Genomic DNA, 15,083 nt, shown 5'->3' with positions numbered 1-15,083 from the left:
GTTGGTACTGTGTTGCTGCAGAGAAACACTGCTTCGTTTGGCTGTAGTCATGGGTGTTTATGTATAAATAATTAAACCTGAATTTTTATTACTCATAATCACAAGAGATTCTGCAGATGCTGGAAATCCACAGCAACACCAACAAAATGCGAGGGGAACTTGGCAGGACAAGAGCATCTATGGAAATGAATAAACTGTCAACGTTTTGGGTCGAAACCACAAGGCATAGGAGCAGAATTAGGCCATTCAGCCCATCAAGTCTGCTCCACCATTCCATCACGTTGAGCCAGGATCCCACTCAACCCCATAACACCTGCCTTCTCACCATATCCTTTGATGCCTTGACTGATCAGGAAGCAATCAACTTCCACCTTAAATATACCCACGGACTTGGCTTCCACTGCAGTCTATGGCACAGCATTCCAGAGATTCACTACTCTGGCTAAAAAAAATTCCTCCTCACCTCTGTTCTAACGGGTTGCCGCTCAATGTTGAGGCTGTGCCCTCTAGTTCTAGATGCCCACACCAGAGGAAACATCCTCTCCACATCCACCCTATCGAGTCCATTCAACATTCAATAGGTTTCAGTGAGATCCCCATGCATTCTTCTAAATTCCAGTGTGTACAGGCCCAAAGCTGCCAAACTCTCCACATATGTTAACCCCTTCATTCCTGGAATCATCCTCATGAACCTCTTCTGGACTCTCTCCAATGATAACACATCTTTTCTGATATACTGGGCCCAAAACTGTTGACAATACTCCAAGTGTGGTTTGTCTAGGCTCAGCATTATCTCCTTGCTTTTATATTCTATTCCTCTTCAAATAAATGCCAACATTGCATTTGCCTTCTTTACCACAGACTCAGCCTGTAAATCAAACTCTGGGAGTCTTGCACGAGGACTCCTAAGTCCCTCTGCACCTTCTCCTCATTTAGATAATAGTCTACACTATTGTTCCTTTTACCAAAATGCATTACCATACCTTTCCCAACACTGTATTCCATCTGCCACTTTTTCACCCATTCTTCCAATTTGTCCAAATCCTGCTGCAATCGCATTGCTTCCTCAGCACTACCTACCCCTCCACCTACCTTTGTATCATCTGCAAACTTTGCCACAAAACCATCAATTCCATTATCCAAATCACTGACAAACAACATGAAAAGTAGTGGTCCCAATACTGACCCCTTAAGAACATCACTAGTCACTGGCAGCCAACCAGCAAGGGCCCCCGTTATTCCCACTCACTGTCTCCTGCCTGTCAGCCATTCCTCTGTCCATGCCAGTATCTTTCCTGTAACATTATAGGATTTTATCTTGATAAGCAGCCTCATGTGTGGCATCTTATCAAGCACCTTCTGTAGTGTATTTAGCAATGCATTTGATAAGGTACCCTATGCAAGGCTTAGTGAGAAAGTAAGGAGGCATGGGATCCAAGGGGACATTGCTTTATGGATCCAGAACTGGCTTGCCCACAGAAGGCCAAGAGTGGTTGTAGATGGGTCATGTTCTGCATGGAGGCCGGTGACCAGTGGTGTGGCTCAGGGATCTGTTCTGGGACCTCTTCTCTTTGTGATTTTTATAAATGACCTGGATGAGGAAGTGGAGGGATGGGTTAGTAAGTTTGCTGATGACACAAAGGTTGGAGGTGTTGTGGACAGTGTGGAGAGCTGTCAGAGGTTACAGCGGGACATTGACAAGATGCAAAACTGGGCTGAGAAGTGGCAGATGGAGTTCAACCCAGATAAGTGTGAGGTGGTTCATTTTGATAGGTCAAATATGATGGCAGAATGTAGTATTAATGGTAAGACTCTTGGCAGTGTGGAGGATCAGAGGGATCTTGGGGTTCGAGTCCATAGGACATTCAAAGCAGCTACACAGGTTGACTCTGTGGTTAAGAAGGCATGCAGTGTATCGGCCTTCATCAATTGTGGAATTGAATTTAGGAGCCGAGAGGTAATGTTGCAGCTATATAGGATCCTGGTCAGACCCCACTTCGAGTACTGTGCTCAATTCTGGTCGCCTCACTACAGGAAGGATGTGGAAACCATAGAAAGGGTGTAGAGGAGATTTACAAAGATGTTGCCTGGATTGGGGAGCATACCTTATGAGAATAGGTTGAGTGAACTCGGTCTTTTCTCCTTGAAGCGACAGAGGATGAGAGGTGACCTGATAGAGGTGTATAAGATAATGAGAGGCATTGATCGTGTGGGTAGTCAGAGGCTTCTTCCCAGGGCTGGAATGGCTAGCATGAGAGGGCATAGTTTTAAGGTGCTTGGAAGTAGGTACAGTGGAGATGTCAGGGTAAGTGTTTTTACGCAGAGAGTGGTGAGTCAGGGTGTTTTTTTTACGGCGGCAGTGGTGGAGGCAGAAGCGATAGGGTCTTTTAAGTGACTCCTGGATGGGTACATGGAGCTTAGAAAAATAGGGGGCAATGGGTAAGCCTTGATAGTTCTAAGGTAAGGACATGTTTGGCCCAGCTTTGTGGTCCGAAGGGCCTGTATTGTGCTGTGGGTTTTCTGTTTCTGAAAATCCAAGTAAATGACATTGACTGCCTCTCCATGGTCCACCTTGCTTGTTACATCCTCGAAGAATTCTAACAGTTTTGTCAGGCAAGATTTCCCTTTACAGAAATCATGCTGACTTTGACTTATTTTATCATTAGTCTCCAAGTACCATGAAATCTCATCCTTAATAATAGACTCCAGCACTTTCCCAACTACTGAAGTTAGGCTAACTGGTCTATAATTTCCTTTCTTTAGCCTTTCTCCCTTCTTAAAGTGTACAGTGACATTTGCAATTTTCCAGTCCTGTAGGACCATGCCAGAATCAGGTGATTCTTGAAAGATCATGACCAATGCATCCATTATCTCTTTAGCAACCTCTCTCAGGACTCTGGGATATAGTCCATCTGGTCCAGGTGACTTATCCACCTTAAGATCATTCCGTTTGCCTCGCACTTTTTCCTTTGTAATAGTAATGGCACTCACTCCTGCTCCCTGACACTCACGGAGCTCAGGCACAGTGAAGACTGATCCAAGGTAGAACATAAGCTGCCTACTGCACATTACAGCCTCTTCGGCCCACAATGTTACTCTGACTAGGTACCCTACTCTAGATGCTGCCTCGAATTTACCCACCACTTAGCCCTCTATTTCTCTAAGCTCAATGCATCTATTTAAAGGTCTCTTGAAAGACCCTATATTTTTTTTTTTACCTTGACCACCTTCACTGGCAGTGCATTCCACACATCCACCACTCTGTGTGGAAAAACTTACCTCTGACATCCCCCTCGTACCTATTTCCAAGCACCTTAAGACTATGCCCCCTCGTATTAGCCATTTCAGCCCTGGGAAAAAGCCTCTGGCTATCCACACGATCGATGCCTCTCATCATCTTATACACCTCTATCAAGTCACCTCTCATCGTCCGTCACTCCAAGGAGAAAAGGCTGAGTTCACTTAACTTACTCCCAAAAAGCACGTTCTCCAATCCAGCCAACATCCTTGTAAATTTCCTCTGCACTCTCTCTCTCTCTCTCTCTCGAGTCTCCATATCCTTCCTGTAGTGAGGTGACCAGAACTGAACACTGTACTCCAAGTGGGGTCTAACTAAGGTCTTATATAGTTGTAACATTACCTCATGGCTCTTGAACTCAAGGCCAACACACCATACGCCTTCTTAACAACACACTCAACCTGCGCAGCAGCTTTGAGTGTCCTAAGGACACAGACCCCAAGATTTCACTGCCAAGAATCTTACCATTAATATTATATTCTGTCTTCAAATTTGAACCGCCTCACACTTATCTGGGTTGAACTCCATCTGCCACTTCTCAGCCCAGTTCTGCATCCTATCGATGCTGCGGTGTAACCTGACAACCCTCCAGACTATCCACCACACCCCCAACCTTTGTATCATCAGCAAATTTACTCACCCACCCTTTTACTTCCTCATTCCTTCTTCACCCAGGTCATTTGTAAAAATCACAAAGAGGAGGGGTCCCAAATCAGATCCCTGCAGAACAGCACTGGTCACCAACCTCCATGCAGAATACAAACCATCCACAACCACCCTTTGCCTTCTGTGGCCAAGCCAATTCTGGATCCAGAAAGCAAGGTCTCCTTGGATCCCATGCCTTCTTATTTCCGAATGAGCCTCGCATGGGGAACCTTATCAAATGTCTTCCACTCTCACTCCTAATTGGTCCTATTCTCACACGGCTCATCCTCCTGCTCTTCACATACTGGTGGAGTGCCTTTGGGGTTTCCTTAATCCTGCTTGCCAAGGCCTTCTCATGGCCCCTTCTAGCTCTCCTAATTTCATTCTTAAGCTCCTCCCTGGCAACCTTGTAATTTTCCAGCTCTAGTTTCTAGCTCCTTGATCCTTTCTGAAACTTTTCTTTTCTTAACTAGATTTTCCACATACTTTGTACACCATGGTTCTTTTACCCATTAAGTTGAAATGCCATTTCTTTGTCCTCCATTACTACCTCACCAGCATCATTTTCCAGTGGTTCCATATCAACTCACCTCCCGATTACTCTAACATAACTGAGAAAAACTTCTAGTATCCTACTTTATATTATTGGCTAGTTTGCCCTCTTACTTAATCTTTTCCCTTCTTATAACTTCTTTAGTTGCCTTTTGTTGGGGTTTTTAAAGCATCCCAATCATCCAGTTTCCCACTCATATTTGCTACCTTATATGCCCTTGTCTTTTATGCAAGCATTAACTTCATTTGAGAAATAGCCCTGCCATTTGAGAACTTCTTCTGTGGGCCATATCTATCCTGCGCCTTGTGAACTATTCCCAGAAACTTGAGCCACCTCTGCTCTCCTGTCAGTATCCTCCTCCAATCCACCTGGGCAAGCTCCTCTCTCATGCCTCAGTAATTCCCTTTATTCCATTGTGACACTGATACATTTGACTTATGCTTCTCCCTCTCAAACTGCAGTTTGAATTCAATCACATTATGATCATTGCCTCCTGTGGGTTCCTTTACATTAAGCTCCCTAATAAGATCTGGGTTATTACACAAAACCCAATCTAAGATAGGCTTTCCCCAAGTAGGCTCAAGTACAAGTTGCTCTAAAAAGCCATCTCATAGGCATTCAACTAATTCCTTCCCTTGCGATCTGACACCAACCAGATTTTCCCAATTCCCTTGCATACTGAAGTCTCCTATTACAATTGTGACATTACCCTTATTCAGATCCCTTTGCAATCTCAACCCCATATTTTGTAAACCTTCTGGCTTCTCCTCAGCTCTATCATACTAGCTCCCACCTGGAAACCTTCATCATGACTGTAAAGGAAGGTGAAAGAAGCCAAAGTGAGAAGGTGGGGAGAAGAGGAGGAGAAGAGGAGGACAAGAGGGGATGTGAGAGCAGCTGAGGGGGAAGGTGTGTGGGAATGATGTGAGAAGTTGGGAGGTGAGAGGTGGGAAAGGTAAAGGGCTGAAGGAGGAGCATTCTGGTGGGAGATGTGAATGGACTATGAAAGAAAGGGAAAGGAGGGAAAACCTGGGGAGCTGATGGGCAGATGAGATGAAGAGGAGGGGTGAGAGGGGAACCAGTCTGGTTAATGGAAATAGAATAATAACAACAACTTTATTTACAGAGCACTTTTCACACAGACAATGTGGGTCAAAGTGATTTACAATGGGATACAATGCAAACATGAAAATAAAATAACAATAAACATGAAAATAAAAGAGAGAACAATGTTAGTTAAAAACAAGATTAAATAAATAGGTTTTGAGCTGGTGTTTAAAGATCAACTAAGTCTGCATCCCTTCTAGTTTTAGATATTGAATTCCAGAGTATTCCAGCCTCTCAGGAAGCTGGTATAGCAGTCTCAGGATTCACACAAACATTTATTTTAATCTCAGATTTGTACTTTTATTCCATTGCAAAGCTCTTTGAACGACATCTGTATGAAAAGAGCTCTATGAATAAAGTTATTATTACAGCCTGACCCCTCTCCCCACTGCTAAACCCGTAAACCCTACACCATAATAACTACACACCATCTGACCGAACACCCGTTACAATCCCACACCATGTTGTCTGACCATACACCATTCCACACCTCCCCCATACCTACACACTGACTCCTCACCCGCTACACACCCCCATACCTACACACTGACCCCAACCCCCCATACCTACATACTGACCCCAATCCACTTCACACACCCCCCATACCTACACACTGACCCTACACTTTCACATAACAGCCTAAAACCCTGAACACCCCAAACCTACACCATCATAGCAACACACAGCGTGACTGTACACCCCCAACCCCACAGCCTGTCCTCTCACCATAGTGACCGTACACCCCCACCCCGAACCCCTCAGCCTGTCCTTTCTCACCATAGTAACCATACACCCAGACCCACACCCGAACCCCTCAGCCTGTCCTTTCTCACCATAGTAACCGTACACCCAGACCCACACCCGAACCCCTCAGCCTGTCCTCTCTCACCAGTGACCGTACATCCACACCCGAACCCCTCATCAGCCTGTCCTCTCTCACCATAGTGACCGTACACCCACACCCGAACCCCTCAGCCTGTCCTCTCTCACCATAGTGACCGTACACCCAGACCCACACCCGAACCCCTCAGCCTGTCCTCTCTCACCATAGTGTCCGTACACCCACACCCGAACCCCTCAGCCTGTCCTCTCTCACCATAGTGACCGTACACCCACACCCGAACCCCTCAGCCTGTCCTCTCTCACCATAGTGACCGTACACCCAGACCCCGAACCCCTCAGCCTGTCCTCTCACCATAGTGACCGTACACCCAGACCCACACCCGAACCCCTCAGCCTGTCCTCCCTCACCATAGTGACCGTACACCCAGACCCCGAACCCCTCAGCCTGTCCCCTCTCACCATAGCGACCCTTCACACACACCCCGAACCCCTCAGCCTGTCTTCTCTCACCATAGTGACCGTACACCCAGACCCACACCCGAACCCCTCAGCCTGTCCTCTCTCACCATAGTGACCGTACACCCAGACCCACACCCGAACCCCTCAGCCTGTCCTCTCACCATAGTGACCGTACACCCAGACCCACACCCGAACCCCTCAGCCTGTCCCCTCTCACCATAGTGACCGTACACCCAGACCCGAACCCCTCAGCCTGTCCCCTCTCACCATAGTGACCGTACACCCAGACCCGAACCCCTCAGCCTGTCCTCTCTCACCATAGTGACCGTACACCCAGACCCGAACCCCTCAGCCTGTCCCCTCTCACCATAGTGACCGTACACCCACACCCGTACCCCTCAGCCTGTCCTCTCTCACCATAGTGACCGTACACCCACACCCCGAACCCCTCAGCCTGTCCTCTCTCACCATAGTGACCGTACACCCACACCCGTACCCCTCAGCCTGGCCTCTCTCACCATAGTGACCGTACACCCACACCCCTCAGCCTGTCCTCTCTCACCATAGTGACCGTACACCCAGACCCACACCCGAACCCCTCAGCCTGTCCTCTCTCACCAGTGACCGTACACCCACACCCAAACCCCTCAGCCTGTCCCCCCTCACCATAGTGACCGTACACCCAGACCCCGAACTCCTCAGCCTGTCCTCTCTCACCATAGTGACCGTACACCCACACCCCTCAGCCTGTCCTCTCTCACCATAGTGACCGTACACCCAGACCCCGAACTCCTCAGCCTGTCCTCTCTCACCATAGTGACCGTACACCCACACCGAACCCCTCAGCCTGTCCTCTCTCACCATAGTGACCCTACATCCGAACCCCTCAGCCTGTCCTCTCTCACCATAGTGACCGTACACCCACACCGAACCCCTCAGCCTGTCCTCTCTCACCATAGTGACCGTACACCCACACCCGAACTCCTCAGCCTGTCCTCTCTCACCATAGTGACCGTACACCCACACCCGAACCCCTCAGCCTGTCCTCTCTCACCATAGTGACCGTACACCCAGACCCACACCCGAACCCCTCAGCCTGTCCTCTCTCACCATAGTGACCGTACACCCAGACCCGAACCCCTCAGCTTGTCCTCTCTCACCATAGTGACCGTACACCCAGACCCACACCCGAACCCCTCAGCCTGTCCTCTCTCACCATAGTGACCGTACACCCAGACCCACACCCGAACCCCTCAGCCTGTCCTCTCTCACCATAGTGACCGTACACCCAGACCCACACCCGAACCCCTCAGCCTGTCCTCTCACCATAGTGACCGTACACCCAGACCCACACCCGAACCCCTCAGCCTGTCCTCTCACCAGTGACCGTACACCCAGACCCACACCCGAACCCCTCAGCCTGTCCTCTCTCACCATAGTGACCGTACACCCAGACCCGAACCCCTCAGCCTGTCCTCTCTCACCATAGTGACCGTACACCCACACCCGAACCCCTCAGCCTGTCCTCTCTCACCATAGTGACCGTACACCCACACCCGAACCCCTCAGCCTGTCCTCTCACCATAGTGACCGTACACCCAGACCCGAACCCCTCAGCCTGTCCTCCCTCACCATAGTGACCGTACACCCACACCCCGAACCCCTCAGCCTGTCCTCTCACCATAGTGACCGTACACCCACACCCGAACCCCTCAGCCTGTCCTCTCAAAATAGTGACCGTACACCCAGACCCACACCCGAACCCCTCAGCCTGTCCCCTCACCATAGTGACCGTACACCCAGACCCACACCCGAACCCCTCAGCCTGTCCTCTCTCACCATAGTGACCGTACACCCACACCCGAACCCCTCAGCCTGTCCTCTCTCACCATAGTGACCGTACACCCAGACCCCGAACCCCTCAGCCTGCCCTCTCTCACCATAGTGACCGTACACCCAGACCCACACCCAAACCCCTCAGCCTGTCCTCTCTCACCAGTGACCGTACACCCACACTCCTCAGCCTGTCCTCTCTCACCATAGTGACCGTACACCCAGACCCGAACCCCTCAGCCTGTCCTCTCTCACCATAGTGACCGTACACCCAGACCCACACCCGAACCCCTCAGCCTGTCCTCTCTCACCATAGTGACCGTACACCCAGACCCACACCCGAACCCCTCAGCCTGTCCCCTCTCACCATAGTGACCGTACACCCAGACCCCGAACCCCTCAGCCTGTCCCCTCACCATAGTGACCGTACACCCAGACCCACACCCGAACCCCTCAGCCTGTCCCCTCTCACCATAGTGACCGTACACCCAGACCCCGAACCCCTCAGCCTGTCCCCTCACCATAGTGACCGTACACCCAGACCCACACCCGAACCCCTCAGCCTGTCCCCTCTCACCATAGTGACCGTACACCCAGACCCGAACCCCTCAGCCTGTCCCCTCTCACCATAGTGACCGTACACCCAGACCCGAACCCCTCAGCCTGTCCTCTCTCACCATAGTGACCGTACACCCAGACCCCGAACCCCTCAGCCTGTCCCCTCTCACCATAGTGACCGTACACCCAGACCCGAACCCCTCAGCCTGTCCTCTCTCACCATAGTGACAGTACACCCAGACCCACACCCGAACCCCTCAGCCTGTCCTATCACCATAGTGACCGTACACCCAGACCCACACCCGAACCCCTCAGCCTGTCCTCTCACCATAGTGACCATACACCCAGACCCACACCCGAACCCCTCAGCCTGTCCTCTCTCACCATAGTGACCGTACACCCAGACCCACACCCGAACCCCTCAGCCTGTCCTCTCTCACCATAGTGACCGTACACCCAGACCCACACCCGAACCCCTCAGCCTGTCCCCTCTCACCATAGTGACCGTACACCCAGACCCGAACCCCTCAGCCTGTCCTCTCTCACCATAGTGACCGTACACCCAGACCCACACCCGAACCCCTCAGCCTGTCCTCTCTCACCATAGTGACCGTACACCCAGACCCACACCCGAACCCCTCAGCCTGTCCTCTCTCACCATAGTGACCGTACACCCAGACCCACACCCGAACCCCTCAGCCTGTCCTCTCACCATAGTGACCGTACACCCAGACCCACACCCGAACCCCTCAGCCTGTCCTCTCTCACCATAGTGACCGTACACCCACACCCGAACCCCTCAGCCTGTCCTCTCACCATAGTGACCGTACACCCAGACCCCGAACCCCTCAGCCTGTCCTCTCTCACCATAGTGACCGTACACCCAGACCCACACCCGAACCCCTCAGCCTGTCCTCTCTCACCATAGTGACCGTACACCCAGACCCACACCCGAACCCCTCAGCCTGTCCTCTCTCACCATAGTGACCGTACACCCAGACCCACACCCGAACCCCTCAGCCTGTCCTCTCTCACCATAGTGACCGTACACCCACACCCGAACCCCTCAGCCTGTCCCCTCTCACCATAGTGACCGTACACCCAGACCCCGAACCCCTCAGCCTGTCCTCTCTCACCATAGTGACCGTACACCCAGACCCACACCCGAACCCCTCAGCCTGTCCCCTCTCACCATAGTGACCGTACACCCAGACCCGAACCCCTCAGCCTGTCCTCTCTCACCATAGTGACCGTACACCCACACCCGAACCCCTCAGCCTGTCCTCTCTCACCATAGTGACCGTACACCCAGACCCACACCCGAACCCCTCAGCCTGTCCCCTCTCACCATAGTGACCGTACACCCAGACCCGAACCCCTCAGCCTGTCCTCTCTCACCATAGTGACCGTACACCCAGACCCACACCCGAACCCCTCAGCCTGTCCCCTCTCACCATAGTGGAAGTTGCCCACATCCGGGTCATAGAAATAGGAAACCTTCCTGGCCATGGCGCGGGCTCCAAACTCCGGCGTCCCACGTAACCGCGTCAATGCGTCAGACGCGTGACAACGTGCTCCCACTGCCCCGAGCCGAGGGGCGGGCTTTCTAAGGAGGCGTGTCTCTGCAGTCCCGGCAGTCGTGGGTGTGGGGGAAGTGGATTGTGGGTGAGCGGGTGAAGGGTGGGTTAGAGGAGGTGAAGGGGGGTTAGAGGAGGTGAAGGGTGGGTTAGAGGAGGTGAAGGGTGGAGGGTGGGTTAGAGGAGGTGAAGGGTGAAGGGTGGGTTAGAGGAGGTGAAGGGTGGAGGGTGGGTTAGAGGAGGTGAAGGGTGGAGGGTGGGTTAGAGGAGGTGAAGGGTGGAGGGTGGGTTAGAGGAGGTGAAGGGTGGAGGGTGGGTTAGAGGAGGTGAAGGGTGAAGGGTGGGTTAGAGGAGGTGAAGGGTGGAGGGTGGGTTAGAGGAGGTGAAGGGTGGGTTAGAGGAGGTGAAGGGTGGAGGGTGGGTTAGAGGAGGTGAAGGGTGGAGGGTGGGTTAGAGGAGGTGAAGGGTGAAGGGTGGGTTAGAGGAGGTGAAGGGTGGAGGGTGGGTTAGAGGAGGTGAAGGGTGGAGGGTGGGTTAGAGGAGGTGAAGGGTGGAGGGTGGGTTAGAGGAGGTGAGAGGGTGAAGGGTGGGTTATCCGTCAGGGCCAGGTGCTCCTTTGGCTTCGGTATTTACTAACAATCAAAGATCCCCTCTTCTTCATCTATTCCGTGGTACTAGGCAGGGCTGTCCTCTTAGTCCACTACTATTTGATAATGCTTTGGAACCCGCTATCTATTGCTATTCGTAATTCCCCTAATATATTTGGCATCACCCAGGGAAATGAGACTCATAAATATCACTATATGCAGATGATTTACTATTATATATTTCTAACCCAGGGAAATCTATTCCGGCAGTATTAACTTTGCTTGCTCAGTTTAGTAGTTTTTCTGGTTACAAACTGAACCTAGATAAGAGCGAACTTTTCCCATTGAATAGGCACCTTCCCATTTATAGACATTCTCCATTTAGAGTGACTACTGACTACTTATTTGGGAGTTAAAATTACTAAGAGACATAAGGATCTATTTAATTTCAACCTTTTACCGTTAACTAATCAGGTTAAGCAACTGATTACTAAGTGGTCCCCATTGTCTCTCATTGATTGGCTGAATCAATGCTATTAAAATGATTATTTTACCTAAATTTTTATATTTATTTCAAAGGATACCAATTTTTATTCCTAAATCGTTTTTTGATACTATTGATTCTAAAATTTCCTCATATATGGCAAAACAAAAATCCCAGATTAAGTAAAAAATATTTACAGAAGTCCAAGAAAGATGGTGGTTTAGCACTGCCTAACCTAAGATTTTATTATTGGGCAATTAATATTTGATATTTAATATTTGGATGCAAGATTGGAATATAATTCCAAACCCATATTGGGTAAACCTTTAAGGCCACTCTGTACAAGGGTTCTCTTTAGCTTCCATTTTAGGAACTTCACTTCCTTTTGTACTATCTAAATTGAATAAACAAATAGTTAATCCAATAGTTAATCATACATTACGAATTTTGTAAATTTTTTGGTTTGAACAAATTTATGTTATCAAGTCCTATTCTATCTCATTTCTTTTTTCAACCCTCGGTTATGGACCAAGCCTTTTTGATATGGAAAACGAAAGGTATAACATGTTTTCGTGACTTATTTCTGGATAACTGTTTTATGTCTTTTGAACAGTTACCTAAGAAATTTGATTTGCCTAGATCCCACTTTTTTAGATACTTACAAATAAGAAACTTTTTAAGTACTACGTTGCCTACCTTTCCGACTTCATATCCTGTTGATATCACTGATAAGATTTTAGGTTTAAATCCTCTCCAGAAGGGATTAATAGCAGTTATTTATGATATAGTTATGAAGTTACAGCCAGGTATATCTGATAAAATTAAAAATGAATGGGAAAGGGAACTTCAACTTTGTCTACCTATAGAGAAATGGGATAATATTTTTCAATTAGTTAGTGCTTCTTCTATATGTGCTAAACATACACTAATATAATTTAAAGTAGTACACAGAGCCCATATGTCTAAAGATAAATTAGCCCATTTTTATTCCTATATAAACCCTATTTGTAACAGATGTCACTCTGAGGTAGCTTCTTTAACTCATATGTTTTGGTCCTGTCCTCTCCTGGAAAAATATTGGGAAGATATTTTTGATATTATCTAAACATTTCTATGCTTTGATTTAAAACCCCATCCTATTATGACAATTTTTGGATTGCCAGTGGTAGAGCATAGATCTTCGTCTTCTTCAGCCTGTTGGATGATCGTATTTGTTACTTTAATGGCCAGAAGATCTATTTTGTTGAACTGGAAGGAGACCAATCCTCATACTACATTCCAATGGTTTTCCCAAACTATATTAAGTTTAAATTTAGAAAAAATTAGAAGTGATATCTTTGATCCTTCGGTTAAATTTGAAGAAACTTAGAAACCTTTTATGCAACATTTTCATATGATGTAATTTGACCTTTCCAAATCCTTATTATTAACTTAAATATATGAATAGAGGAGCGGAGTTGACGACATTACTGAACGTGTTTGATTCAAGATCTAGCCCTGTTTTGTTCCGGTTTTTTTTGGGGTTTAGTATTTAGTTCCTTTTTTTCCTTTTTTTTGGGGGGGGGGTTCTTTGTATATATATATATATTTTTTTTTTCTTTTTATTTCTTCTTTATGATTACTTTCATCATGAGTTTGGAAGTCTATTATATCTATGTTATTTGAAATCTTTTTTGTATATGTTTATTGATAATAGGATTATTCTAATCTCTTCGTATTAACATTGTTATTGTGTTTATAATTTTGAAAATTAATAAAAAGATTTAAAAAGAAAGAGGATGGGTTAGGGGAGGTGGAGGGTGGGTTAGAGGGTGGAGGTGTTGATCAGCCTCACTGCCTGAGGCTGAGGGTAGCAGACACCAACAGAATCAACAAACTCATTCGTAAGGCCAGTGATGTTGTGGGGATGGAACTGGACTCTCTGACGGTGGTGTCTGAAAAGAGGATGCTGTCCAAGTTGCATGCCACCTTGGACAATGTCTCCCATCCACTACATAATGTACTGGTTGGGCACAGGAGTACATTCAGCCAGAGACTCATTCCATCGAGATGCAGCACTGAGCATCATAGGAAGTCATTCCTGCCTGTGGCCATCAAACTTTACAACTCCTCCCTTGGAGGGTCAGACACCCTGAGTCAATAGGCTGGTCCTGGACTTATTTCCTGGCATAATTTACATATTACTATTTAACTATTTATGGTTTTATTACTACTTATTATTTATGGTGCAACTGTAACGAAAACCAATTTCCCCCGGGATCAATAAAGTATGACTATGACTATGCCTGGGGAAAGTCACTATATTTGTGAGTTGGTGGTCCCGGGGGATGCTACATCGCCTCCTCCCTGACAAGCAGTCCGTAGCAGGGTGGGTGGGATCCTTCCTGACGTTCCCGGCCCTTTCCCAGCACCTATCCGTCCATCTGTCCTTGCAACCGCAGCTTGTCGGCAGGTCCCGTCACCCCCATCACTGCCGTGTCGCTCACTTGCGGCCCCCGCATCGCACACATTGCGAGTGCGAACCTGCAGCCGGACGCTGCGACTCGCCCCCCCCCCCCCGCGGTGATGGGGCTGAGCTTAGCAGAGGGATGCAGGGGTCAGACCTCCAAGAGGACCACAGTCTTGTTGTGGTTTGGAGGCTTGCGTGCCTCAGTGACCCGCAGAGCTATGCTGGCTGGAGTCAGGGCTTTATGCTTCGGTTCTTGGTAGCGTCACCCATGCCAAACAGATCAAAGGGTAGAGGCCAGACCACTGTCCTCGGTCCACTGGTCCTCCAGTTTTGCGGATTCAGCTCCGGGCTAACAACCCTGACTGGTAAAACAAAACTGTTCCGGAAACAACAGTGAATAATCTGAGTGCGACGGTACTCGGAACTTGCATGACTGACAGCATTAAAATCGGGAAGATGCTGCTGAGCCCTGAAAACCAGACAGGACATTCATTTCTGCCGTCAGAGAGGGTTGGAGGTTTATGAGAGGCGTAGGTAGAACAGACAGGCATTAGCTTTTTTCCCAGGGTTGAAATGACTAATAGCAGAGGGCATTTATTAACTACCTGTCTATTTATTTATAGTGTATCTAATTTATTTATTAAGATACAGCGTGGAATGGGCCCTCCCGGCCCTTGGAGCTGCAGCGCC

The 15,083-nt window shown here is 48.7% G+C and overlaps 1 protein-coding gene across 2 annotated transcripts in view; it reads right to left on the bottom strand.

The window, feature by feature from the left end:
* The window catches only part of hdac3 (histone deacetylase 3), a 72,227-nt gene extending 61,391 nt beyond the window's left edge, over positions 1 to 10,836 (bottom strand). Inside the window, exon 1 of one of the 2 annotated variants that reach the window (XM_072264089.1) lies at positions 10,751 to 10,836. In XM_072264089.1, the coding sequence (XP_072120190.1) occupies positions 10,751 to 10,805 (55 nt within the window). In that variant the 5' untranslated portion in view covers positions 10,806 to 10,836. The remainder of the gene's footprint in view (positions 1 to 10,750) is intronic. The other variant, XM_072264091.1, reaches the window with a different exon arrangement.
* Between the last annotated feature and the right edge of the window lie 4,247 nt (positions 10,837 to 15,083).

This window comes from Mobula birostris, chromosome 7 (genome assembly GCF_030028105.1).
Source record: "Mobula birostris isolate sMobBir1 chromosome 7, sMobBir1.hap1, whole genome shotgun sequence".
NCBI lineage: Eukaryota > Metazoa > Chordata > Chondrichthyes > Myliobatiformes > Myliobatidae > Mobula > Mobula birostris.
The sequence above is the reverse complement of the archived record's forward strand: the minus strand, read 5'-3'. Positions and strand labels throughout refer to the sequence as shown.